General features: G+C 37.6%; 1 protein-coding gene across 3 annotated transcripts; it reads left to right on the forward strand.

Annotated features, from left to right (window-relative positions):
* Positions 1 to 27,401, forward strand: LOC115524054. Of its 3 annotated transcripts, XM_032594702.1 has the most exons (8): positions 1 to 150; positions 8,178 to 8,319; positions 12,504 to 12,597; positions 18,215 to 18,333; positions 20,582 to 20,724; positions 23,954 to 24,151; positions 25,962 to 26,023; positions 27,164 to 27,242. In XM_032594702.1, exons 1-7 carry the CDS (start codon positions 125 to 127, stop codon positions 26,008 to 26,010), a joined length of 771 nt encoding a protein of 256 aa, XP_032450593.1. In that variant the 5' UTR covers positions 1 to 124; the 3' UTR covers positions 26,011 to 26,023; positions 27,164 to 27,242. The 3 variants fall into 3 exon arrangements, with proteins under 3 accessions (XP_032450593.1, XP_032450590.1, XP_032450592.1); XM_032594699.1 differs by lacking the exon at positions 25,962 to 26,023 and having other exon boundaries at positions 27,164 to 27,401; XM_032594701.1 differs by lacking the exon at positions 25,962 to 26,023 and having other exon boundaries at positions 20,603 to 20,724; positions 27,164 to 27,401.
* The last annotated feature ends 98 nt before the right edge of the window (positions 27,402 to 27,499 follow it).

Here is a 27,499-nt window from a genome sequence, read left to right on the forward strand (position 1 = left end):
TGAATACATGGAAGACCCCCCAAAGAGGCAGCAGGTTCTTGGTGGACAGCTCTCATATCCCCTCCCGGGAACACGATGAGAAAGGTCTTTGGAAAAATAGCTTTATGAAGGCCAGAGGAAATTTATGCACCAGCAAGGCATGTCAGAAAGGTAAGAAAAACGAAATGTTAAAAGTAACTTTAGTCGTTACTTGAGAGAAAACAAACATAGATAGTGTTACTGGATTACATTTCATTTAAAAATATAAAGTCACGCAACCTGTGTTACCGATGATAGTTGCTTTGAGAGAGAAGAAAACCCTACCACCGCCCTCTCTCCCAACGCTGATGCAGCCGGCTACAAATGCAATTTATTTGATCATTGTAACGGAGAGAGGTGGCCTTACTGTTTTAGGAATAGTATGTCTCTAGATACACTGGGCTCTTTGGGAGAGCATGTGTGAATTTCCGTAGAAAGAGGAGAAAATAAAAAGGAAATAGCTATTAGCTGACATCTATTAGTTATTAGTTAATATTAGTTAATATCTATAAACTAATTAAATTTAAATGGAGAAAACAGAACTTTTACCAGCTCAATAGAGCCAAAGATCAGATTAAGAGGCCAAAACCCAATCCTTGTTACCTGACTCTTCTATTCTAAGATTCTAAATTTTTTTCTAAAGAGAGATTGAAAGCACGTGAGCAGGGGTGAGGGGCAGAGGGACAGAGAGAGAGAATCCCAAGCAGGCTCCACACTCAGTGCAGAGCCAATGTGAGGCTTAATCGCACAATTCTGGCATCGTGACCTGAGCCAAAAACAAGAGTCAGACGCTCAACCGACTGAGCCACCCAGGCACCCCTCCTCACTTTTAAATTTCATAGCTTTTAAATTCCATAAATGTTTTCCAAACTATGCCAATTATTAGAAAATATACAATTACAGAGTTTTCAAGTTTCTTGAGCTTGTTTGTCTTTCTATTGGTAGGTAACTCGGCTCGCATCTTTCAAAAAGCGACATTTGCACCGTCAGTTTTCAGGATTATAAACACTGTGGTTTCATATGAGTGTGTGAAATTTATTGATAGCTTCTGTTTACTGCCTGTAGCTGAGAGACGAATCTTGCTTAGGTGCAGGGTTTAGAGACTGAAGCAGCTCCCTTACCAAAGCTCTGCTTTTGTTAGCAAGCCGTGTATATCTCAAACGGTGCCTCGGTGTTGCTGATTTTTGTGTTAAAAACTGTCATAATTTGGAGAAATGGGCACATGAAGTAATAGTTTTTAAATGGGTAAGAAGTTCTGTGAGAAATTATACACTTTATGTTTTCCAACTTGCTAACAACCTTTAATACACAATACCAGAGGAGATTTATTTGTGAGCCTGCCATGAAATGGTATTTATGACCAATATTATTATCTTTAAATGAGTAAATATGTACAGAATTATTTTAGAGACAGTGTAAAAAGTGATGAAGTGATGCCCAGCCTACAAGTTAAACTTTAATCTTTAAATTTTGAAGGAAGGAGGAAGCAAGGAGGCAAGGAAGCAAGGAAGGAAGGAAGCAAGGGAGGAAGGAAGGAAGGGAGGGAGAGAGGGAGGAATGATGATGGGAGGGACAGAGGAAAGAAAAAATGTTTACTTAGTGCTAGTATTCATTCAATCACATTTCTGCACATCACAAAACAAGAGGCTTATTCATAGTACCTTCCTCTTATACAGTCAGTTTCATTTGGGATTTTACAGTTTTATCTCTGTTCACAAGATCTACTTCAATCACTTATTAACCTACAGTGTTTATATTCTTCTTCTCTCTCGTAGTGTTGTAGGTGGTTGAATTTTCTGCTACAACGCCATATAGAGTAGTAAAACATTCTTCAAGCATTGAAAACCTTCCAAGTGGAAGTTACATGTGGTTACAATAAAGTTCTAACAATTTCTAAACATCCTCTCATAGAGGAAACATCGTGGTATTGCAATCTCTCTTCATTGCTTCTGGCGTTGAAATATATCTATGCTTCTATAAATGTCAGGGAACCCACTACTGTTTTTTGAAGTTTACAAGATTTCCCTCTGGAGAAGTTGGATAGATGTTTGTCCTTTTACTTCTGTTGTACCTTAATTTGGGGGCCTATTTGTGCTTATAAGAATGTTCACAGGGCTGAAGAACAGGATGAAAATGCATCCTGTAAAGAAATTCAAACTTTAGGGGCGCCTGGGTGGCTCAGTAGGTTAAGTGTCCAACTCTTGATTCTGGCTCAGATCATGATCTCATGGTTGTGAGCTCCTGCTTCGGGCTCTGCAATGAGTGTGGGGCCTGCTTAATATTCTCTCCCTCCCTGTCCCTTTACTCCTCCCCCGCTTGAGCTCGTGTGTGCACTCTCAAAAAAAAAAAAAAAAGAATAAAAAATGCAAAATGTAAAGAATACAAGTTCACATAAACTTTAAATCTGTCTCATTCAGACAGAACAAGAAAAATGACAACTCTAGTTGTGCTTTTCTCAAGATATATTGTTACGTGGTTTTAGAATCAACAATCTAAGTAATTTAAGATATATCTGTTAAAATCTCAGGTTGTGAGTACTGACATACTTTGGGGATATCTGTAAAACACATAGTTTTTTGGAACAATACTCAAAGGGAAAAAAATATGGCACCGAAAATATGCTACTTTGGCATAATGATTACTTTGAATGAAGTTAGTTAGGAAACAGCCAGTACAAGAAAGTCACTCTGATCCTCCTCTGTCTCCCTGAAAGCAGGAAATAAATCTCCCATGTGAGGGACCCTCCCTGCACCAAGAGGGTAGAAGGCATTGTTATCACCAGAGAGAGGGTATTTAGGGCTGAGAGGACTGTGTAAACAAATATTTACTACCCCAAGCCCAAACTTCTTTGACTTGTCAATTCTTCAAAAATTTGTTATTTCTGCAGCACCTGGCTGGCTCAGTCAGTACAGCACACAACTTTTAATCTCAGGGTTATGAGTTCAAGTTCCATGTTGGGTGTGGGGCCTACAAAAAAAAAATAGTTCTTAGTCTGGAAGAAATCTGGTCACGTTTTTGAGTCTCATATCTTCATGGGCTCCCGTATGTATGAAATTGAATCTTTCTCTCCTGTTAATCTATCTTATGTCAAATTTAACGATTAGACCAGCCAAAGAACCTAGAGTGGAAGAAGGAAAAAGTTTTCCACCCCTACATTTTATTGGTATATTATTATTTACTCAGTTAATGGGTTTAGTTTTAGGAACTTCATTTAAAGCCATCAGAAATTTAAAAACCTGTATACCTAATTTGCCATTTTGGAAACAAACACACTATAGCATCAGATTTCTTCCTGATTTTATAAGAACTCCATTTAGAGTATTTCTGTTATCTCATTACCATCTCTATTATACAGAGATGCACAATCACTGTCATGTTACAAATGAATAAAATACAGGCACAGACAGCACAGGGAGTCTGGATTAAAAAAAAAAGAAAATAAAAATAAAGAAAGGTCAAGGAAATAAGAAAGGCTAGAATAATATCTCCTTTCATCCAAAATTAATGCTCCAGAGTCCATGGAAATTTTCTTCCAGGCCTTAGTTCAGAAGTGCCTGGTTTTAGCAAGATCCCACAAGATTTGAGAACCTAACAATACTTTTGGGAGAGACGGAGGGAGGTTGAGGATTTGGGAAAAGTGACCTTGGCTAACTGAGAAATAAGACTGAGCTTCCTTCCTTCCCTCCTAAACACACAGTTCTCATGATGCGGCAGTGAATATAAATGGGATGTTTAGAAATTGAGTCATATAAACACAATTTTGACAACCGTAGGTGTCTAAAAGGAGTCCCCTGGCCTTTTGTATGATGGGTGCCCAACAATACCTCTTTCAACCCAGGAGCTCAGCTTCTCCTCAGAAATTAGGCCATCCGCCATTTCCCCCTTCACTCACCTTACATAATCACCAACTTGACATTTTAATTAAACAGATAGCACCCACTGCAGCTGACAATTTATGAGGCTTATAAATTCGTGACTGAAAAAGGACGTCGCAATCTTCTGACGAAAGGTGCTCATGAGTTGATAAGTTACGTTATTGTTGCTTTCTATCCAGCACCCTCAGCTCACCTGATTCCTTCTTGTTAGCCATTCTACACTTTTTAAAACTAAGAATAGATGGCCAATTCAGATAATGCCACCTATTTTAAAGACACTATAAATCACTGCTGACAAATGCTGTATACTTTTAGCCATGGCACCTTCTCCATGGCAGCTTTATATTGGAGCATTAACAAAATTAATTGCTCTTTCATAAGGGCTGAGATTTGTAATTTATGATAACTGTTTGTTCACTGCAGGCAGAAAGATTAAAAATGAGTAAACCAATATACCAGCTAAACTGCATGTGTCTGGTTTTATTTTCTTTTGTGGAGGGGGAATAGGAGAGGGTTTTAAAAACAGCTTGATGTTATCTGGAATGGTTTCTCATGGGTTCTACTACTCAAGGCTTAACTTTTGTTTTCAGTAAATAATAGCTGCTCAGATTTACATGTCCTATTAACTAGCGCTATTATTTATATGTAGTTAGGCAGAGCGATCGGAATAAGAAAATCAGTATTAATGGTTTTCCTTCATAACAGTTGCACCCTCATGATGATACAGCTTTACAGTTATTTAAAGAATCACAGTGGCTTATGTAAAGCTAATCTGAATCATCGTGGTAAGAGCACTTGATCATTTCTTAATGTGCTTTGGGCAAATTACGCCACCTCTCTGTGCCTCAGTGTCCTCGTCTACAAACGATAATGTTCACTGTGTTATAATAATACAAACAAAATAATCATGTTGATCACTTTATTTGGTAACTGTGATGCTTACATGAGTTAATCCATGTAGAGCCCTTGGTACAGTGCCCAGCACATAGCAAGTGCTTAATAAATGTTAACTGTAAAACTATTATATTGTAATAGTCGTAGTCGTCATCATAGCAGTGATGTTACAAAACAAACAAAAACCACTATCGGTCAGAGCCTACATTGTCTTCTGAATATTAAACATAAGGAGCTGACCATTAGAGATGCTAAGTGCCTTGGCTAAAGTATCTGTTCCTCAGATTCCTAGGACTTACAAGTCTTGCAGCTTTGACTTCAGCGATGTACACATTACAGGTGGGGTGCGTGGGTGGCTCAGTCAGTTAAGCCACTGACTTGGGCTCAGGTCAAGATCGCACAGTTTGTGAGTTCCAGCCCCACGTCCGAATCTACGCCTGCGGAGCCTAACTGCGATTCCTGCGCGCGCGCTCTCTCTCTCTCTCTCTCTCTCTCTCCCTCTCTCTCCGCCCCTTCTATGCTCTCTCTCAACATAAGTAAGTAAACTGGGGTGCCTGGGTGGCTCAGTCAGTTAAGCGTCCTGGGTGGCTCAGTCGGTTAAGCGCCCGACTTCAACTCAGGTCACGATCTCGCGGTCCGTGAGTTCTAGCCCTGCGTCGGGCTCTGTGCTGACAGCTCAGAGCCTGGAGCCTGCTTCATATTCTGTGTCTCCCTCTCTCTCTGCCCCTTCCCTGTTCATGGTCTGTCTCTGTCTCAAAAATAAATAAACATTAAAAAAAATTAAAAAAAGCCATAAGTAAACTTAAAAAAGTTGCAGATGAAGTGGAAGTTAGAAACATAACCTAAAAGATGCCCCATTTCTTTTCTTTTTTAAACCAAAGATTCAGAAGTTATCTTACTGCTGAGACTTCTCCCAAAAAAGCAGACCAAAGAAAATTTTTACTTGAAATTGAAGACAGAAGTAACAGAACAAAGAAGATTTTGAGAGTGCCCCTCTGTTTTCTACCACAAGATTCCAGCACACCACTCTTCAGACACTGCCCCCTGGTGTGGGTCCGGAGAGCAATGAGAATGTGACAGATAGAAACTAGACTTTGGAGCCTCAGAAAAAATTTCACATGAATAACAATCAGACTGGTCATCTATTGGTTAGAATCTTCTCAGATAACCTGAAAGAGACAGAGACAGAGACAGAGAGACAAACAGAGAGAGTTTAGGGATGTTAGCAGCCTATTTATTTGTGTTATCAAGCTTTAATTAACTTCTATTATTAATAAATGTCTAGTAGTAATCAGGATAATGGCATAAAGAGAACTTCTACTTTAAATCCCCAAGTCACCTAATGTAAACTAAGATGATGAGATGATTTTGAGTTATTTTTAAACTGAATCTCACATTGAAATGATTGTACTTAATCTGTAGCATTATACAAGATAAATACAGTATAACCCGGTCAAGTGGATCTCTCTTGTCAGATCTTTTAATTATGTGACTTTCTTTTTTTCCCCTGTGACTTCTTTGGAGAGATTGGATAAGTAAACTATGACCACTTCTCATACATTAGATTAAAAACAAGAGAGAAGAAGACCTCCAGATTTTTTATTCACACTGTGTAACCATCAATGGAGTTTAGAGTAACACGACAACAATCACTGATGAAAGATTCAGCCACGTTCATTGTGGCAGAAAATAGCTAGAATATTTTATTAAAAACAAATGTACCAAAAAAGTCAGCTAAACTTTCATCCTGTTCATCCCAATATGTTATTCCCTTTTCTCCCAGTGCTTTCCCCAATTGGTGACCAAAACTCCAGTTATCAATCACAGGATTTACCTGCCTCAGGAATAATAAATTTCACACAATTTGCTGTTTTTCTTCTAGTGTTTGTTAATTTGTTTCAATGGCAAGGCACACTTTGCGAATTACAAGAAACAATATCCAAACTATTAATGAATTGCTCAAGTGGGAAAGATATGAGAGACATACATTTTCTGACTTTTTCACATAATTAAGATAAAATTCTTGATTTGTTATTTAGTTGCAGATGGAGGAATAATTTTCTCTTTGATAATAGGGTATGGTTTTTCAAAATGTTTATTTATTTTTGGGAGAGAGAGGCAGAGAGACAGAGAGACAGAGGGAGAGAACATGAGCGGGGGGGGGGGGGAGAGAGAGAGAGGGAGACACAGAACCCGAAGCAGGCTCCAGGCTCTGAACTGTCAGCACAGAGCCAACACAGGGCTCGAATTCGTCACCTGCGAGATCATGACCTGAGCCAAAGTCAGACGTCCAACCGACCCAGCCACCCAGGCGCCCCCAGTTGTTTTATTTTTAATGACACAGCAATGCTATTTGTGGAATATGATGTAGTGGCTATGCTCTTCTGGTGTACCAGCTCAGCTAATACATGGAAAATAAAAGACATATTAAATTGTACTTTACGAAGGCAACCTCATATACAAGAGATGTGTAGTTTCTTGTAAGCAAAATTGCTACCGAGGCATAATTGTGCCATAAAATATCGAGGGTTGTCTCTTAAGATTCTTGGAGCCTGAAAAATGATCTATCAAGAGTAAAAAGAGGTCAGAAAGAAAGAGAGATATGTATAGTTTTACTTAACATGAAAAAGCATATTTAGATATTATTTTAAAATTGGCTTAAAATAATGTACAGCGCCAATTACAGAAAGAGAAACTTGCAACTATTCCTGAAGAGATAGGGAAAAGTGTAAGAAAAACAATGAATAATGAGCCAGAGAATTACTCTAGGAGAGCAGAAAGGGTGTTTTATATCTCAGGGGTATAAAAATGGGGATACAGAGAGCACTGGGCTGTTGTTAGCAAAATGGTCGAGTAATATTTCAAAGTGAGTAAAACTGATTAAAGAACCTAAATTTTTTATTTGCTTGCCACCAATTTGTAGAAGTATAAGAGGTTTGGGGAAATTTCAGGGAAAATGTAAGCCAGATTAATGGGGAAACCAAGAGAAAGTTTAAGGATGCCTGCTTGTACAAGTCTGCCCCGGTAGCTCTATTAGGAATGATGTCTTACTATGAGGGCTGACCTCCTCATTCAGATCTTGAAAGGATGTATGTGCTTTTCTCTGTACCATTAGATTTACTTTTCTAAGACATACAGTCTAGGCAGACCCTCTTATCTTTGGGGAGAATTTGCCTCAAGTGACTATTAGCCATAAGAAATGTGTTTAGGACTATGACAAGACGTCAAAGTCCCTCTGAGATCTAGATAAATTTCTAGGGTATCATTTATCCTCTCAATGGAAAGGTTGGTGCTTATAATTTGTTGCTATGGCTGCTATATACAAAGAAATTTACATTTAAAGATTTTAAAAGAGATACACAAACACTTTAAGCATTGTCTTTGGCTCAGCTCCTCAGGTCGAAACACAAGCAGTCAGATTTGTGCATCTGATTCATCGTATTGCTCCAATCTGAGTGAGTCATACACTCGGTCAGCTCTGTCAAGGAACAGAAGGTTTCATCCACATTCAGATTCTGGAATATCATCCCTGGTAAATACTTTTCATTTGCTCTTTACCTAATGCGAAGTTCATAAAATGTACTTTATCTTGCATTGAACTTTTAAAATTTAAACCCAAGTTAGTTAACATATAGTGTAATAATGGTTTCAGGAGTAGAATTTAGTGATTCATCACTTACATATAATACCCAGTGCTCATTCAACAAGTGCCCTCCTTAATGTCCATCACCCATTTAGCCCATCCCCCCCACCCCACACCGCTCCAGCAACCCTCAGTTTGTTCTCTGTATTCAAGAGTCTCTTATGGTTTGTCTCCCTGTTCTTATTTTTACTTCCCTTCCCTTATGTTCATCTGTTTGTATCTTAAATTCACATATGTGTGAAGTCACGTGATACTTGTCTTTCTCTGACTGACTTATTTCACTTAGCATAATACACCCAAGTTCTATCCACGTTGTTGCAAATGGCAAGATTTCATTCTTTTTGCTTGCCAAATAATATTCCACTGTGTGTGTGTGTGTGTGTGTGTGTGTGTGTGTGTGTGTGTGTATTTATATATACCACTTCTTTATCCATTCATCAGTTGATGAACATGTGGGCTCTTTCCATATTTTGGCTATTATCAATAGTGCTGCTATAAACATCAGAGTGCATGTGCCCCTTTGAATCAGCACTCCTATATCCTTTGGATAAATACCTAGTAGTGTAATTTCTGGGTCATAGGGTAGTTATACTTTTTAATTTTTTGAGGAACCTCCATACTGTTTTCCAAAGTGGCTGCACAAGTTTGCATTCCCACCAGCAGTTCAAAAGTATTCCTCTTTCTCCGCATCCTCACCAGCATGTCATTGCCTGAGTTGTTAATTTTAGCCATTCTGACAGATGTGAGGTGGTATCTCATCATGGTTTTGATTTGCATTTCCTTGATGAGTGATGTTAAGCATCTTTTCACAGGTCCATTAATTAGCCTTCTGGATGTCTTCTTTGGAAAAGTATTCATGTCTTCTGCCCATTTCTTCACTGGATTATTTGTTTTTGGGGTGTTGAGTTTGATAAATTCCTTATAGATTTTGAATACTAATCCTTTATCTGATATGTCATTTGCAAATATCTTCTCCCATTCTGTACATTGCCTTTTAGTTTTGCTGATTGTTTTCCTCACCGTGCAGAAACTTTTTATCTTGATGAGGTCCTAATAGTTCATTTTTGCTTTTGTTTCCCTTTCCTCTGGAGATGTGTCTAGTAAGAAGTTGCTGTAGCTGAGGTTAGAGGTTGCTGCCTATGTTCTCCTTTAGGATTTTGAGGGCTTCCCGTCTTGCATTTATGGCTTTTATCCACTTTGAGTTTATTTTTGTGTCTGGTGTAAGAAAGTGGTCCAAGTTCACGCTTCTGCATGTTGCTCTCCAGTTTTCCCAACACCATATGCTGAGGAGACTGTCTTTTTTCCATTGGATATTCTTTCCTGTTTTGTCAAAGATTAGTTGGCCTCTTACATTGAACATTTTTAAATAAGTGTACAAAGTTCTTAAATCTACCCTTGTAATTGGGAAGGAATGAAATGTTGGCACCCCCAGTCCCAACTCAGAGGGGAAATGGAAAGAAGCTGGAGTGGGAAGGAAGGCAAACCGGAGATGAATAGAAAAGGCAGTGACCACCAAAACAGAAATGGCATCCCTTCCTTTCCCCTGCTGAGTTCAAATTCTGTCTCTGGCCTAAGATGTATCTCCTTTCTTTCTGGAATGTCCTTTGTCCTCAAGATGAAATGGTTTCCTGCCAAACTCACCACTTCCAAGACTTTCCCCTCTGCCATCTCAGTGGAACCGTATGGGCTTTTCCCTCCTTTCCTTCATTTATAATTGTTTCATCTAGCCCCTGGATAAAGATGGGTTACTCAAATATCTGCCTCTCCAATTATAGGAAACGAGTTTTTCAAGCACAAATGCCATATTTTATTTAACTTTATATCCCCAGTGCCTGACACACAGCAGGGTACAGTATATATTTTTGAATAAATGAGTGAAATGAAATGAAGCAAACCAACTTTGGAAATATTTATTGAACCAATGGATTAATCACTTCTTCCATCAGAATTAAGAAAGGAACAACAAAAAGGTAAGACACAAGTATTCACTATTCCTTTAGGAAGAAGCAATGGTCACACAACTGCAGCATATTGACAACCTCACATAAACATAAACAGAGAAATGTAATAGCTCATTTTCCTATAATATCAGAAATCCCCAAATCAACCACAGAACTCCTTTAAAAAGGCAAACAGTATTTTGTACAAAATTAGATGTTGGTTGAAAAATGGAAACTTTCTTCTCAAATACAGCTTTAACTTAGATTCTTCTTTTTCCAGTAAGATCATCAGGAAATAGCACAAAAAGGCAATGGGGTATGGCAACTCCAGGGAATTTAACTTCTAATATATTTTTATTCTGTGATAGAAGCAAGAAAAAACAATCCAAAAGCACATTGGAAATTGGGAACGAAGCTTCCATAAACATGTGAACTCAACAGCCAAGAATAGTCCAGGGATCACATTCCTCAATAATCTAAAATGTTTCTTGGTCTTTTAAATAATATTTCCAAAGAATGAGTGAATTCCTTAAAATCATATTAGCAAATCCTCAGATTATCTCAAAGAATTGCTCAAGCGTTCATTAGCTTTTTAGCTTTTTGCTATCAATAAGGTAGAGAGATTTTGTTACTCTATTTTTAAATGAAGATATGGAGGTATTTACTAGAACAGCCATGGTCAGTAGTGAGTAAGCAATGAAGATAAAAAAAAAATCAAAGCTAAATGATTATTAAAAAGCCACCTCTTATCAATTTCTTCTGAGTCGGCATGTTCCAAATTCTGCTTCACAAGATGCACGAGACCCCCGTGCTGCTTCAAAAATAAAAGTTTTTATGGTTTAAAAAGTCCAGGGGAACACTTTGTGAGTAGAGACTCACAGTGTATATTAGCAAATAATGGCTCTGCAGAGTCCTGTAGCAAAGGGAAATGCTTCACTTAGTTCAGTCCAGAGCCTCAGAAGCTTATTCAGTGGTGGAAATTTTTTTTTTTATGTTAGTATTAGTCACACAAATTTACAGCTCAAGCAAAACATAAGCTATGTGCAATGCTTCTCTGTGAGATGAAAGTGGTTGTTCCAAATACTCTAATGACATTTCTTTGTATCAAATATTCTGGGTTTGTTTACGTGTACAACACTGGCTAACAGAAGAATGAATGTATGGTGTCTGTATTTAACAGAACACTCTTTTCCGTGTAATATGCCTTTTCATTTGTGTTAACCTTGAGACTATCATATACCATATAAGATACAGGGAATTTTGATTGACTACAACCTCCATAATGGTAAACAATAAAAAATTGCCCCAAATATGATGTTGGCACAAAGTCTGGTTGGTAATACACTGTCCAGAACAAGGAAGATGACCAGACCTACAATATTTCTTTCAATACTGGCTACACATTTTAAGAACAATGTCAATAAATTAGAACTCTTTCCAAGGAGAATCATATAATGATGTGTCAGCTATGATCTGTGAGTAATAACGGTACGACTTAGGAAGAAGATGACAATCGTTACGAAACACTTAAAATAGTAGCCACGTGTGACGTCTATGGAGCCTCAAAAGGCAGAACTTTGACAATTGAAGCAAGTTAGAGAGGCTTGGGGTCCCGTATAATAACGAGCCGCCAACAATTAGAACTGTTATAAAACGGAAAAGGGAATGAGATCTCTCAATCTAAATAAATCAGGTAGTTTCATTTTATATTTTTACCAAGCATTTTAAATTTGGTACAATAAACCAATATTTGACTATTCCTTTACATCCTATCAAATTTTATAAGTGTACTAGTGTGACTGCAAAGAATTGTTATCTGTAGCCCCTAATATACATTCAATAAATATTAAAGAATGATTTATCAGAGGTGCTGTAAAGCGGATTCATGAATGGGTATACGTATGTATCACTATTGTCATTTATCACCAGATGTAAATCAGTTACAGGTGTTGGAGATGCTAATCTGTATAAGAAGACATAATTTAAAATGAACTAAAATGACTTCTATAAGGACACCGTCAGGTATTTGCAGTTCAATGTGGCTGAATGTTTGGCGATGATCTGTATTACTTTTACACATAAAAGTACATGAATCGCATATGACCAGATGCTATTTCTCTTCTTGTTTTAAAGCTTCCATCAGACTCCTTTAAGTTCCTCACTTGGCACAAGGTAGAACAACATGACATTCAAGGAAGTCAGCTGCGTTGCCCAAGAATAAGAGAAGGTAAAGAACAAATGTATTTGTTCTTTGTGTACATGCTCTGAGTTGATTGTATCTGTGGATTAGAAACATTACTTGGGGAAACAAATATATTACTTGGAGGTAGACAAATTTTCTTTATCAAGACCAAAGAATTATTAATATAGTTAGTGAAGCCACTTTAAAGCACGGTCACATATCTGGTTATATAAATAATGAATGTTCAGTGTTAAATACTAGAAAAATAGAAAGATGAAAATGAGCTTGTAATTCAATGATACACAAATAACCACTGTGATTTATTTTGTTTCTGTTTAGCCTTTTTTTGAAAAATATATTCACATACTTCTTCACGGAATTGTACAAAAAAATTGTATCTTGAGTTTTTTTGCTTATCTCGTTATTGGGAGCATTTCTTCCATGTTGTTAAATATTACCCAAAACATGTTTTTTTTTTTTTAATTTTTTTTTCAACATTTATTTATTTTTGGGACAGAGAGAGAGAGAGCATGAACGGGGGAGGGGCAGAGAGAGAGGGAGACACAGAATCGGAAACAGGCTCCAGGCTCTGAGCCATCAGCCCAGAGCCTGACGCGGGGCTCGAACTCACGGACCGCGAGATCGTGACCTGGCTGAAGTCGGACGCTTAGCCGACTGCGCCACCCAGGCGCCCCCCAAAACATGTTTTTTAATGGTCATTTATCTTTCCATCACATGGATATTACTAAATATATTTAACCAGTGATCTTTGTTGGAATTTTATTATTTACAATATTTAATGATCATGAATGACATTGTCACTTTGATGAATCACTTTAACCTGATTTACTTCTATCATTGGTTTTTTTGTTTTGTTTTGTTTTGTTTTTTAAATTTTTATTTATTTTTGAGACAGAGAGAGACAGAGCATGAATGGGGGAGGGTCAGAGAGAGGGGGAGACACAGAATCCGAAACAGGCTACAGGCTCTGAGCTGTCAGCACAGAGCCCGATGCGGGGCTCGAACTCACGAACTGTGAGATCATGACCTGAGCTGAAGTCGGACGTTTAACCGACTGAGCCACCCAGGCGCCCCTATCATTGGTTTTTAAAACATCAATTGGGAATCTAAATAAACCAGGGAGTTTCATTTTATATTTTCACTAAGCATGTTAAATTTGGTAGAATAAACTAATGTTATTCTATTCCTTCTCATTCTGTCAGACTTTACAAGTGCACTACTGTGACAGTATGAAGAATTGTTATCTGTAGCCCCTAATATACACAATGTTTAATTTTTATAACTTTCTTTTTTTTTTAATTTTTTTAATGTTTATTTACTTCTGAGAGAGAGAGACAGACAGACAGACAGAGTGCAAGTTGGGGAAGGGGCAGAGATAGAGGGAGACACAGAATCCAAAGCAGGCTCCAGGCTCCGAGCTGTCAGCACAGAGCCCGAAGCCGGGCTCGAACTCACGAATAGTGAGATCATGACCTGAGCTGAAGTCTGACGCTTAACCGACTGCACCACCCAGGAGCCCCAAATTGTTATAGCTTTCAATGGATTCTATATTATGTAAGAATAAGCACCATGCATTTCTCATGTCTCTTTTGCATATCCCATAAGCTGATGAAATAATATTAGACATAATTTCGGCTGCAGTGAATATTTAGTCATTACAAAACATCAAATATCTTGGCTATCTTCCATCTGTATTTACAGATTTGCAGTTATATTGTGTACTGTACCATTGTAATACTGATTTAGAAGAAGTTGCTTTAAATATATTCGCCTGCTCGCTTCCCTCTCCCAGTAGCATCACTTTACCACACAATGCCTTTCTTCTTTCACTCAAATTCAGTTGACAAAGACAGACTAAAATAGCATCATTTTCTGAAACTTTGGGTAAAATATGTTCTTATGTTTTAACTCTGTCAGCTTTGTTTGCCGCTAAGCACTGACTCCTAGTTTTAAAATATTAGTAGATAGTACTACTAGAGGTAAACTCAAGCTGCTCTATGGGGACTGAGAGAGAATACTTTTCAAAGAGCAAGAAATTATGGGGATTTAGGAAAGTGGGAGGCCAAAGGAAGTAGAGACCGTATGTGTCACATGAATAAGGAGTCCATCAGTAAAAGGAAGAGAGGTCTTACCAGGGTTCAAAATGGGCAGCTTCAGCTGGTTCTTAGACTTCAGTGTGTGGACAGTTTACCTGGAGGCCTGTGGAAAAAGCACTTTTCCAGGCCCAACTCTCAACGAATCTGATGTGGTTAGCGGGAAGTGGGGCCCAGGAATCTGCATTTGTAAACTTATCAGGAAATTCTGTTGCAGATGATCGGAGGGCCATACTGTAAAAATACTAGTTTTGGAAGTCTGGAGGGAAGAAATTTGAATAGACAGTGGAAAGACTGATACAGTAAGGGTGCTGGCATGTGTGTGTATATGTGTGTGTGTGTGTGTGTGTGTGTGTGTGTGTGTGCTTGTGCTGGTAGTGGTGGTGGTTGATGATTGTGCCACAGTGAGGCAAAAATAAATTGTACTCTGAGCATGGATAGAGAGTTGAGGTTTAGAGAGAACTGAACTGAAGACACTGAGGGATGACAGGGGAATCAGATGTAGGAGTAAACTGACAATGAGTATGTGTAAAGAGAGCACGGTGGCCTCTCTCCTTCCCCGGTTTAAGCGCCAGGTCATGTGCTAAGGTCATCAGTCAACAAAACTAATCCCGCAAAGGGACCACAGTGGCCATTCATGCAGAGGAATCATCGCTCTGCAGAGATAAGGCACATTTTCCTTCCATAGACCATTAACAACACCCAATCTCTTGCAAGTGCCTAGTTGTAAAAGGAATGGAGCATTATCTAGGGGATTGAAAACATGGGAAAATCTCATCACCTCAAACCGTGAAGGAAATAGATGTCCCTTGTTCACTGTCCTTAATTTAGTTTAAGTTTTGTGTGTGCATATGTGAGATAGACAAGTGCTTTTCAAAAGCATTCTAGTAACAATTACCCTTCTTCTAGATTAGATCCTGAAACACCCATCCAAACTACTTCAGTTCATCTCAGTTGCCCCAATTGTACATCCGGGAAGAGTTCTTAAGAAAAGAAAGGTTATCTTGCGTGTGATAAACAGCAATTTCCCAAAGCTTTGATGGCCAGATCAAGACTGACTTGACTCCTCCCAATTAAATGAAGCAAAAGAGCCAACTGTTAGCAGAATTCTTTCAGATGTGGATGCCTTCTATTTGAAAATCCCTCAGCAAGTCAATTCAGTCACTGCTGCTAAGTTACAAATCCAGTGAGGGGACAAAGTACCAGCTCAGAGATGGCAGGTAAAAGTCGACATTCCAACGATGTCAGATATTCCAGACTGTAGTTCTCAACTGCTAAGATATATCTTCAATTACCAACCAAGTCCGAGTTTAAAAAAGAAAGAATCCAATTTAATATAATTCCTCACAGTGGAAGTGACCTTTGGCTTCCAACTTCAAAGAGATCTTTGAAAGCTGTTTAAAAAAAAAATAATAATTGAAAGAACAGAAGATCAATAGAACTCAAACAAACAATATAGGGCAGAGTTTAATAAGTCTGGGGATATCTCTTGCACAAAGCAAGCTACCAAATTTCGGGTGGGTGTATTAAAGATAATAGAGCCCAAGTTCTGCCCAATTAGGTGATTATCCAGTTTTTTCCAGTTCTGTGACTTTTAATTCCAATCAGCTTAATCAATGAGGAAGAAAATTTAACACAAGGATATTTTATGTGTAAATTGGTTGGGATACTTCAGGGTTATGTGATTTCCTGGGTGGAAACTGTACAGTTCATTATGAGAGAAATACCAGAAAGGTCAGGTTGCACCTAATCTTCCACCTGCACCTGATGAAAGAAGAGATGTTTGTGTCAAAATAATGAAATATTGGACTCTTTTATTGCCTTCCATAAATCCTTCACAAATGGACTCATTATCTCCCAGCAAAGCCTGGACAAAACTGCCACAAAAGCAAAGTTTGTTCCTGATGCCTTTAGTCACCTTTTCTTTAGTATATCTCTTTCTTTTCACCTGTGAAATAAGAATCATGCATTCCAGAAAAATGGCATGGGGGAAATGTACACAAATGATTCCAGGTAGGATTCATAGAAACGTATTGTGGAGTGGGAGGGATTTGAAATCACTGAGCTTAGGATTGCTGTCAGGGGCCCAGTTAGCATCATAATAGACTGTAGTTTTCCTGGGCAACACGATAGAGTTATACTTGCTAATAAAGAAATACATTCTAATGGAATTGGAAATCGGTATTTTTATAAAGCAGTATGAACTTCAAACAAACATAACTTCTCATCATATTCATCTCACGTTGGGCCCTTGATTCTAGTCTTTCCTGTATTTTTGCTGACATGGAAAACTGAAGCTCAGAAAATTAAAATTAGTCATCTGGAGATACACAATCATCTAGCACCCAACCTCAGACTGGAAACAGGATATCCTTTCATTAACCATGGAAATTTTGTGCAAACCTGATTTGGAGGACAACAGGGTTGGGAAATAGTGGGAATGAGTGTGGAAATGGAGATTGAGATAAGATTGTCAAAAACTTTGGGGCACTTGAGTGACTCAGTCGGTTGTCTGATTTTGGCTCAGGTCATGATCTCCCAGTTTGTGGGTTTGAGCCCTGCATCGAGCTTTGTGCTGACAGCTCAGAATCTAGAGCCTGCTTCAGATTCTGTGTCTCCCTCTCTCTCTGCCCCTCCCCCACTCATGCTTTGTCTCTCTCTGTCTCTCAAAAATGAATAAACATTAAAAATTTTTAACTAAAAAAAAAAGATTGTGGAAAACCTTGCTTGACAAGCCAGGATTTTCCATCTCTAATTGGTAGGCAGTAAGAAAATTCTGAAATGTTTTCAACATGGAAGTGTGGCAAAAAGCTGTGTTTCTAGAAGGCTAGAAAGGTCTATCATTTATATTGAAGGAGTGAAGATTTCAAACAAGGAGATCCACAAGAAAGTAGTTATTGTTCAGGGAGGAGATATGAGGATCTAGACATTGAAAAGGAAGGGGACAGATTCTCCAGCAGAAAGGTTATAGAACCAAGTGGCTAACTGAGTTGAGAAACAAAAGAGAGGGAAAGTCACGAGTGACTTCATATCCCCAAAGAGAAAATTATGTGAGACTAAAGTTACTCTACTGGTGATTTTCTTATGTGAACAAGAAATAATTTATGTAAGGTTAAAAGTTAGCTCATTTTTTTTACTGCTCACACTATTTGGGCATATTACAGACGAACTCATGTTTTCCTCAATTTTGATATCTCGTGAGAGTTTAAAAAAACTGGCCAAATGTCAAGAGAAGGGTGCCTGGATGGCTCAGTGGGTTAAGCATCCGACTCTTGGTTTCAGCTCAGGCTATGAACTTACAGTTCATGAGTTTGAGCCCTGCATCAGGCTCTGCACTAACAGTGAGGAGCCTGCTTGGGATTCTCTCTCTCTCTCTCTCTCTCTCTCTCTCTCTCTCTCTCTGCCCCTCTCTCTTGCTCTCTCTCTCAAAAAAAAAAAAAAAAACCACAAAAAACAAAAACAAAAAAATCTCACAAATATCAAGTGAAGATGTCAGTCCTGCTGCCCTAAACCTATTTCCAAGATCTCACCTTGTGATTTTTGCCCAGGACCCTCCACAGAAGAGTTGCTCTTCAGACAGGAGGAGTGTGTCTTACCCGCTCGGAAAAGAGTCCTTGAAAAAAACAAATGGGAAACATGGCTACAAGAAAACTGGGAGGACTGCACGGTGAGAGCTTAAAAGACAGAAAAGGGTCTCTTTTCCACATTGATTCTGTTATGACTGCCCCCCCCCATTTTAAGGGCAATTGCTAGCATAAATATCAAAACTTTCAGCATTTCCTCGGAGTTTTCTCTAAAACTAGTGGTGTATGGGCTTCTCTATCTCTTTGTTCACCTCTTCTTCATCATGACATGTTACTTATTTTCTACCCTGTGTCTTATCCTAATATTGCTCAATTTTGGAGAAGTTTAAAATACCCCAGAATGAAATTGTTCCGTTTGACAATAATGAATATCAAAGGGCTGGACAACATTCCTTATCAGTGAGTTTATGATGCCATCTAGAATCCCTTGAACAATGCATTACGCCAAAAATTTTCATCAGCTGGAGCAGCCAGCTTGGTCTGAACACAACTATCCTGGAACAAACAAAACTTTTGCAGTGAAAAACAGGAGCTGTGATTTCTTGGTGCTGAAAATGACCCAACTGATGGAGCCACTATCATTGAAAACAGTGCCTGCAATGGGCTGTGATCCTTCAAGCCTCTAATTCTGGCCTGATCAAGTCATCTTGGGCAGTAAACACGTAAATGGGAAGGCTGTGTTGGTAGCAATGAAAGGGCAAATCAATGTCTCAACAGAGCGGGATGCCAATATTTTTGTTTCTTAGAGTGACCAAATTGTATGTGAAGAATTTAGGAAGCCTTCCAGAAATAAGGCTGAGTTTAAAAGCTGCTCAGTGGGGCCTCTTGATGGCCTCTTTTGTTTCACAGATTGGCCATTTATGTTTTAGAATTATGGAATTAGGAGGTGGGAAGGAGCTTTGGAGAGGGTCTGGTCTAAACCCTTTCCTTTCAAAAAGGAGAGGGACGTTCAGAAAGAGAATTGATTTGCCAAAAGTTACATATCTTGGTAGTGGAAGATATAAAAATAGAATATTGTTTCCCCACACAGTGCTTTCTTTTCTTTTCAAAAGTAAAGTTTTCATATATAATGGATGGATACATTCTACTCTTAAAAATTGACACCATAGGCCTATTTATTTAAAAATTTAACTAATACACCTGAAACTTTGACCTCCACTCCCAGAACTATCTTTAGAGGTAATCATTTCAGTGTATATATCCATTTATTCTTTATAGCTGCCATTTAAACCATGGATATACTGCAAAGGCCAATGGAGACTTCATCATAAATTATCATAGAAAATTTAATTGGCCTTGAGATAACTGTAGTCTAGGAGAATGGCTAAAGAAACTCTAACTAACATAGAAAACTTAATTGAGACATAGTGGTCCAAAAAATGCCTCTCTGAGGTGGTGGCATTCAATATAAAATGATAGATATAATCTTTTATCATTTCTTAAGTTTTATGTTAGAATTAAGATGTTTTATACTTTTGGAAAATGGAACTTAAAGTGTCAAAGTTTATAATGTTTAATGCCTAAAAATATCAAGACTTTAATGATCTTTTTAAAGATAGAGATACCTATATTTCTTTAAAATATTAAATCATTCTGCTTCATTTTTTTTTAAAAAGGGATGGCCATTTTATTCAATAATTTTATTGACAGAACTTGATGGTAAAATTGCGGAAACAAAAAAGTTAAGTTGACTTTTAGGAATAGAGTTTACAAGAGCAATGCTCTTGTAAAACCACCAAAAGTGGTTTTAATTTTCTTTAAATTGAAGTTGACTGCTGTTAAAAGCAAACATAAAGTATCCACTATCTGTGAAATACGCTAAGTCATCGTTAGGTATGTATTCCTAACTACTTTAAAAGAAAATCATAGCTTTCATCTTTTGAATGATGGTAGTTTACTTTGAAATCTTTTTAAATGTGATTTCTGAGTGTTTCCAAGGAGGCTAAATGGTAACTCATCCTTCAAATCAGTAATTCCAAGATAGAATGTCATCCTTTCCTCCCTTAACCCCCAGAGAATTTCAAACTCAGTTTCAGGATCCTGCCTTCCCCACCTCCAACCTTGTATGTAATTCTAATCAGGATTAGGTCAGGATCTTTACCTCCCCCATCTTGAGAATGAATCTCTGCAAGGTAATTGTGAGTGTTTGGATGTGTGAGTGTTTTAGAGGACACACACAAAAAAGGTGAAAACTACTGGTTTAAATAATATATTTAACACATATTTAAATAACATAGTTAAATAACATATTTAAACACATTTTTAATGAAGAACTATTTTTAAAAGTTGACAAAGAACTTGCCTTTTCTTTTTATTTATTTTTCCCTTCAGAATTTGAACCTTTCATTTCAGGATTTGGGGGACCCTTATCAAGTTGCAAATTTTAACAGGATTCTTAGAAGACTAATTCGAGTCGAAACCCTCTGGTTAGTGGATAATTCACTGGTGGACTTAAGTGCCATAAGACTGCCAAGGTACTTGCTTTTTAGAATGTCTAGTTACTAAGTTAGAGTCAAATCTTTGCTATGTGGGCATATGTGACGATTGTCTGCACATACCGTGGCCATATGGTCAGGTCTTAAAGGTGATAGTGCTAAATGATGCCTGGACAAGGCAAAAAGGGAAACTTATATGTCAAAATGTCACACTTTAGAGGACAAAATCTATTCTTTTCTAAATTAGTATTAGCAGCAATTTTTAGGGGAGGAATTTGCAATCGTAGAATCATATTGGCAGAAAAGTTTGCCATAATCCTTATATTGTACACTGGAAATGCAATTATATTATATAAATACTGTTGTTGTAAGATAGAGATTTTTAGTCAGTCATATTTGTTGAGCACCTATGAGGAAAGACTCTACAGATAGTTGGCAAGAATCTTGGCTTCAAGGTCACATTCTAATGGAAGGGTGAGAATAGAGACAGAAACAAACTAAAAGTTTTTACAAATATGCAGACTCTTTGGTCTTCCAAGGATCCCAAACTCCTGATGTTAAAAGATAATCTGCCTTTTTGCTCAGGATTGTAGAGAGCCTCTGTCAGCTTCACCAGGCACAAAGATAGGTGCTGTGAGCTTTGACAGCAATCCAAGGAACAGACAGAGGTCTTCAGGAGAGAAGTAGAAGATGAAGGAAATCAGGCAGCCACAAGAGGGAAGGGTAAGTCCTAGAGCAGGTCAAGATACATCCCTCAGCATAGATTGAGACAGGGCAACAAAAAGACCATCACAGCCACAAAGGAGAGGGAAACAGTTGGAGACGGAAGAAGGGTCAGAATATTCAGTGTGCCTGGGTTATCTTCAATCATGTTTAACACCCCTTGGAAACTTTAGGCAGATTTGCCTAGCATTTGATTTTACCTATGTTGTTTTTAACAAATTGTAAAATATCTAAGTAAAAATTCTCAAAAGAAACTTAATATCACTACTATAAATAAAAACTCAATGGCAGTTGATATTGATTCATTCAGGTTTTGAGGTTTTGAGGGTTTTTTTTTTGTTGTTGTTTTTGTTTTTGCCAGACTTTCTTCTAGGGATATAATAGTGATACATTAGCTATATTTTTTTAAATACACATACAACGAAAAAACTTTTTAATAATCACATGGCATGCTCTAGAAATACTGAACTAAAAGATGCTTGGAGTATCTGAACTTTACTTGATCCGGATCAATAAACTTCCAAATCTTTGCTATCTTACGTAAAAAAAGAGAAAGAGAAACCACAATCACTAAAGAAAAGACTTAACCTAACTTTAGTGTTCTCTAGATGTATTCTTTTGGCTTTTCTTTCATTAGAAATAGGATATATAATATAAAATTATGTAATTGCAATTCAAATTTTACAACTGCCAAATCAACATGTCAAAAAAAGGAGAAAAAAGTTGATGCGTGTATATTCATAGCCTCCTTCCTTCTGCCCCAGGGAAAACACCACACTCGGTTTGTTGCTCTGCTTGCCTAACATCCTGCTAACTGGGGATCTGTGACGGGGTGAATCTGAGAGCCTGGGAGGGATGGATGGATGTTGAAAATGAGATACCAGTAGTTCATTTTTGCTTTTATTACCCTTGCCTCGGGTGACATGTCTAGTAAGAAGTTGCTGCAGCCGAGGTCAAAGAGGTTGCTGCCTGTTTTCTCCTCCAGGATTTTGATGGTTTCCTGACTCATGTTTAGGTGTTTCATCCATTTTGAATTTATTTTTGTGTGTGGTGAAGGGCATTAACGAGGGCACTTGTTGGGATGAGCCCTGGGTGTTATATGTAAGTGACGAATCAATGGGTTCTACTCCTGACACCAATTCTACACTGTATGTTAACTAGTTTGAATTTCAATAAATAACTTTTTAAAAAATAAAATAAAATGAGAGAATGGCAGCTAAGAAAAGAAAACACTTCATGGACAGAAAGAGGGGCAGAGAGACAGGAACTGCTTGGGCTGGGTTTTCAATTACAAATTGTCATAGTACTGAAGTGCTTCTAAAGATTCTGTGTAACCTGGAAAAGAGTAAAAACCCCAAATTATCAAATGTATGATTAGGATGGTGTGAAATATCCATATGGAGGTGGAGTGGAAGGAAGAAAGGAAATGAAAAGAATAGATGTGGAAAAAAATTACAATGAGATCTGGGGGGGGGGTTCAAACTGAATTTTTCTAATACCATTGTGTAGAAGCACTCTGTTTAGCACCATCTTTTTTTTTTTATTTTTTTTAATGTTTATTTATTTTTGAGACAGAGAGAGACAGAGCATGAATGGGGGAGGGGCAGAGAGAGAGAGGGAGACACAGAATCGGAAGCAGGCTCCAGGCTCTGAGCCATCAGCCCAGAGCCCGACGCGGGGCTCGAACTCACGAACCGCGAGATCGTGACCTGAGCTGAAGTCGGATGCTCAACCGACTGAGCCACCCAGGCGCCCCCGTTTAGCACCATCTTTAACATTAGCAATAATTATTTACTAAGTGTCCTTATGGAGTCCAGGGCCCATAAGTAAGTTCCCTGTGCTTTTCTCATGGTATTAAATTCCAGCGTGTACATAAAGGAATTTTTCCTCAAGGCAAGATGTCAGTGACAGATTTGGAATCATTTCTTCTATTTGCATGGTCATACACAATTAAGGCAAAAATACTGAGAAACATCATATGTCAGGAAAATACATTCACCTTAAATGCCTAACACACATTTCTTCTCCTAAGGCTAACTTTTATTCTTTTTTTATATAAAAGACTTTTTTTTCCGGACTTACAATGCTATTTTTTTCCAATATAGCATTTAAGTTTTCATTTTCATATAGCATTCAATATAGCATCCTGTCAGCTAAGAAAAAAAACAACTATAATCTCAGTACTTGGAGGCAATACTCTTCACAAGTTATTATGTGTCTGTGTACTACTATATCACTGAGATTATATGCAGCCATTCACTCTTTCGTTTGGCACATATCGTGAATCCACCATGGACCAAATGTTATGCCAAGTGCTAAGTGTATACATTGGAAAAGAAAACAGATTCCTGCACTCAGCAAACTTACAGTCTCATATATTCTGCTTATTTCCTCTGAATATTTTAGTATAAATCTTTCTCTTCTTTTACAAACCAAACTTGTAGAAAATGTCATTGTCACTCCTTTGAGGGGTTATGGTCGAGATTTGGTAGTTAACCATTCTCTTTGGGAGACAAATGACAAGTGTTTATATTTTTTTATCCAGATGCAGAGTTTTAAATATGAACAAAAACCATCTCACATCTTTTAAACAATTGCCAAAGATACCCCAGATACAGCATTTATCTTTGGCTGAAAACCATATTGAGTCTCTGACTGGGCTCTCCAGTTTACAGTGCACCCCACTAGAATCCCTCATGCTCAAGAGGAACCCTTGTGAGTTTCACCAAAATTACCGGAAACGGTAAGGCCCCTAACACCTTTGTCATCTGTGTTCTTTATTGAATGTTACACTTTAACAGTTGTTCCCCTCTAGCTTAAATTCCCTTGGCAAATATTTATCATATCTACTAAGAGTTGAATGTTTCATGCTTCTGAGCTCAACTAAAGAACTTTAAGCTGATCTTTAAAAAAAGAATCTTTAATACACTCTTCTCTGAGTTAATTTATGATTGCTTTAAAAGTTTAGGCTTCTCTTGTAATGTGACTTTACATATACAAAGATGCTTCATTTTAGACTTTCAAATCCTATGCATTTTCTCTCTAATGTTTAAAAGATATTATGTCTTTAAAAAAATTTCTATATGTAGAATCCTATTGAGGTCCATGTGATAATTTTATAAATTGTTTATTCTCCGGTTTTATTTTCACTCCTTTGGACCACAAGGGCACCATTAAGTGAATACAAAGAAATAATTGATTCAATCTACCCTAGTGGTTGAAAGTCCTTGAAAACCTGTGAAGAATAAACCATTTAATTTCTTTGTCACTACTGGGACATTCCTAATGATAATGATGCAATCTACACCTTGGAGTGTGCAGGAAATTCTATGCCCACTGATTTCTCCCTAGCTAATTCCCAGCACCACTTGTGGGAACTTAAAATAATAAGCGACTGAGTTCTAGAAACTGTATTTGCCCCCAAATGACAAATCAACTCATGTCTTAGTTTGAATCTATCATACAAAGCATTAGATCATCTCTATGTGCCATACCTGGTCTATGACTACTTCCTTCATCTACATTCAACTTCAATAAAAGACATAGTTCTTTCTCACTACCTTCCTTTCTGAAGCTGCCATTTTCCCATGACAACAACAGTATTCCAGAGGCCTACCTAATATTAGACTCCTCAACCCCTGATGTACAACAAAAGATTGTCAAAATAAAAATTGTAATCTCTGTTGTTCCTACATAAATCTCATTACTGCCGTTGTCTCCCCCATGACTATAAACCGAAGGCAAAATTCATGTTCTGTGATAATAAATTCTCAAATTGCTTTTACGTAAGTGAAAACTAGCAGAACATTTGCTTTACAACTGAACTAACATTTAACCATAATCACATTTTGAAGTTTAAAATTATATTTGCAACAGTCAGAGGAGGGTTAGCTGGACATTTCAACACCATTCCAAAAAAGGCACATTTCTAGTCATAAAGAAAATTAGCATTACCTTTTAGTTTTGTTAATTTATATGTGGGGTTTTACCTTGATCCCATGTCAGTGATTTGCCTCCCTTCAAAGGATGCCTTACAACAATAGAATTAAGATTCACTGTCTGAAATCTGATATGCCCTGAGGTCTCACTATGAATCTGTCTTCACTATGATGTGGTATAGAGTTATGTGAGAATGAGGGATATAATGAGGCTCTTCTATTTTCTAACATTAACTCCATTGGACTGAGTCCAAGGTGGATATAGACTGGCGTTCAAGCTATAAAAAGTCAGGTTGTATTGACTTGGGTAGTACAGGGTTACTTTAAACAGAAAGATACAGACATTTTAAAGCATGAGGAAAGGACTTAAGTATCCACTTCTGCTAAGAAACTAAACTGAAGTCCCAAGTTCATCCAAATTTGGGCTATAACCTGGTCCTGAATTCACACTTTTAGGATCGTAACAGCATTCATTTTGTTTCTGGGTATCTCTACGTCAAGATTTGCACCAGACTTTCAGTGACCCTTTACAACAGGATCAGAATGATTTACGTGTAAGATTTTCTTGATCATTGTCACCTAGATTGTGACTATGTTCCCCTTCCTTTGTTTCAGATCCTTCAAAAAGAAGAGAGCACAGTTCAAAAGAGAAAAAACTTACTGATAAAGCTCATAGTGTAAGTCCCAGTAGGTAGAAGCTAGCCCCATTTCCTGGGACACCCATAGGCAAACTCTTCTACTGTTCTTCGAAGAAAATGTGATCTTAGTTCACCATAGTTTGACGTTTTGAAAGGAAGTAGTGGTTAGGGTTTCCTGTCAGCTAAGTCTAAACATTAGGGCCAGAAGACTTAGATTTTTATCTTTGCTTTGTCACCTACAGGCTTTATGATCTTGGATAAGTGATTTAAAATGGGGGATAAAAACCAACCTAACAGAACTGGTGTGAGGAATAAATATGATAATGTGCAGGAAGCATTTAGTGCTAAGCAAATCATGAAGCCAATGACAGCATTCCAAGGAGGTCAACACCACCCTTAGCTGACATGGCACGTCGGTGTCTTTCATCCCGGGCGAATCCCAGGGCCACAGAATTCCCAGATCTAGAAAAGCTGTCCACTTGAAAGGAAACACTACTTTCTCATACTGCTAGGTATTTGACTACTGTGTAACAAGGCTGACGTGCAGGCCCCCTCCTGAACCTGGAAGGGGTACGTGACACCTTCCTGAACCTGGAAGGTATAAATTTAAAATGTGAGCTTCAAAAATGCTATCATGAGAAAATCATGCAGCACAAGGTTATTCTCGACCTCCTCATCTTCTTATAACTCACAGTGAGAATTCTTCCTTAATTAGCAGTAAACAATATGTGCTTTCTTTACTTTTTCCATTTTTAAAAACTTTTAACTTCATGATGTGTACATGTCTCATTATCTCATTCTTTCTCTCATGGTTAGTTGGCTAAATTCTCTCATTTTTTTTTTCTTTATAGGGTTTTGTAGAAACTGGACTGAAATTCTCTTATAAAAACAGACTGTAGGCAGTCCTACTTCTCTGATCTATATTTATAATAGGCAGAACCATACAGTAGCTCCTGAGAGGGCAAGCTACAGCAGGGTGATCAGTTCAATGCACATAAATAGTATTTTATTAGAACCCTATTGCATAGATTAAAAACAAAACAAAACAAAATAAAATGATAGCCACTCTACTTTCTTGTAACAATAGGCAAAGTGCACTTATTTATAAAGACAGTAAGTAAAATACAATGCTTTTGTTCAATACGGTTACTTTTTCTTTTTTTTTCACGTCTGCTTTAGAGTGTTCTCCTGTTTGCCAAACTTAAAAACGCTGGATGGAATCCTGAAGCTACCAGAAGATTCTTCACCACCAGAAACCAATATTTTTTCACAACTCTGTGTTATATCCTAATGCAATCTGTATGGAAAGAAATCACCATTGTCTCTAAAAGCTGATAAATATAGGAGACGCATAACTAAATATTGTTGTTTACTATGTATATAATATATTTATATATTGTTTTCTTTTAAACGGGTGACCTCCAGGTTTTTTTAATTCTATACCCCATCAGTAAATAAATTTTGAGCATACATATATAATTAATTTTTATTTAGAAATCTTATACATAAAATACT

The sequence above is a fragment of the Lynx canadensis genome, chromosome C2 (assembly GCF_007474595.2).
Source record: "Lynx canadensis isolate LIC74 chromosome C2, mLynCan4.pri.v2, whole genome shotgun sequence".
NCBI classification, from domain to species: domain Eukaryota; kingdom Metazoa; phylum Chordata; class Mammalia; order Carnivora; family Felidae; genus Lynx; species Lynx canadensis.

Bases quoted from the DNA above. Each gene is read 5' to 3' on its own strand.
- LOC115524054 (XM_032594699.1), top strand. From the start codon at position 125: ATGCACCAGCAAGGCATGTCAGAAAG. The intron at 12,598-18,214 runs GTAAAGAACAAA...ATTTTTGCCCAG, and splicing joins TTGCCCAAGAATAAGAGAAG to GACCCTCCACAGAAGAGTTG. The intron at 24,152-27,163 runs GTAAGGCCCCTA...CGTCTGCTTTAG, and splicing joins CACCAAAATTACCGGAAACG to AGTGTTCTCCTGTTTGCCAA.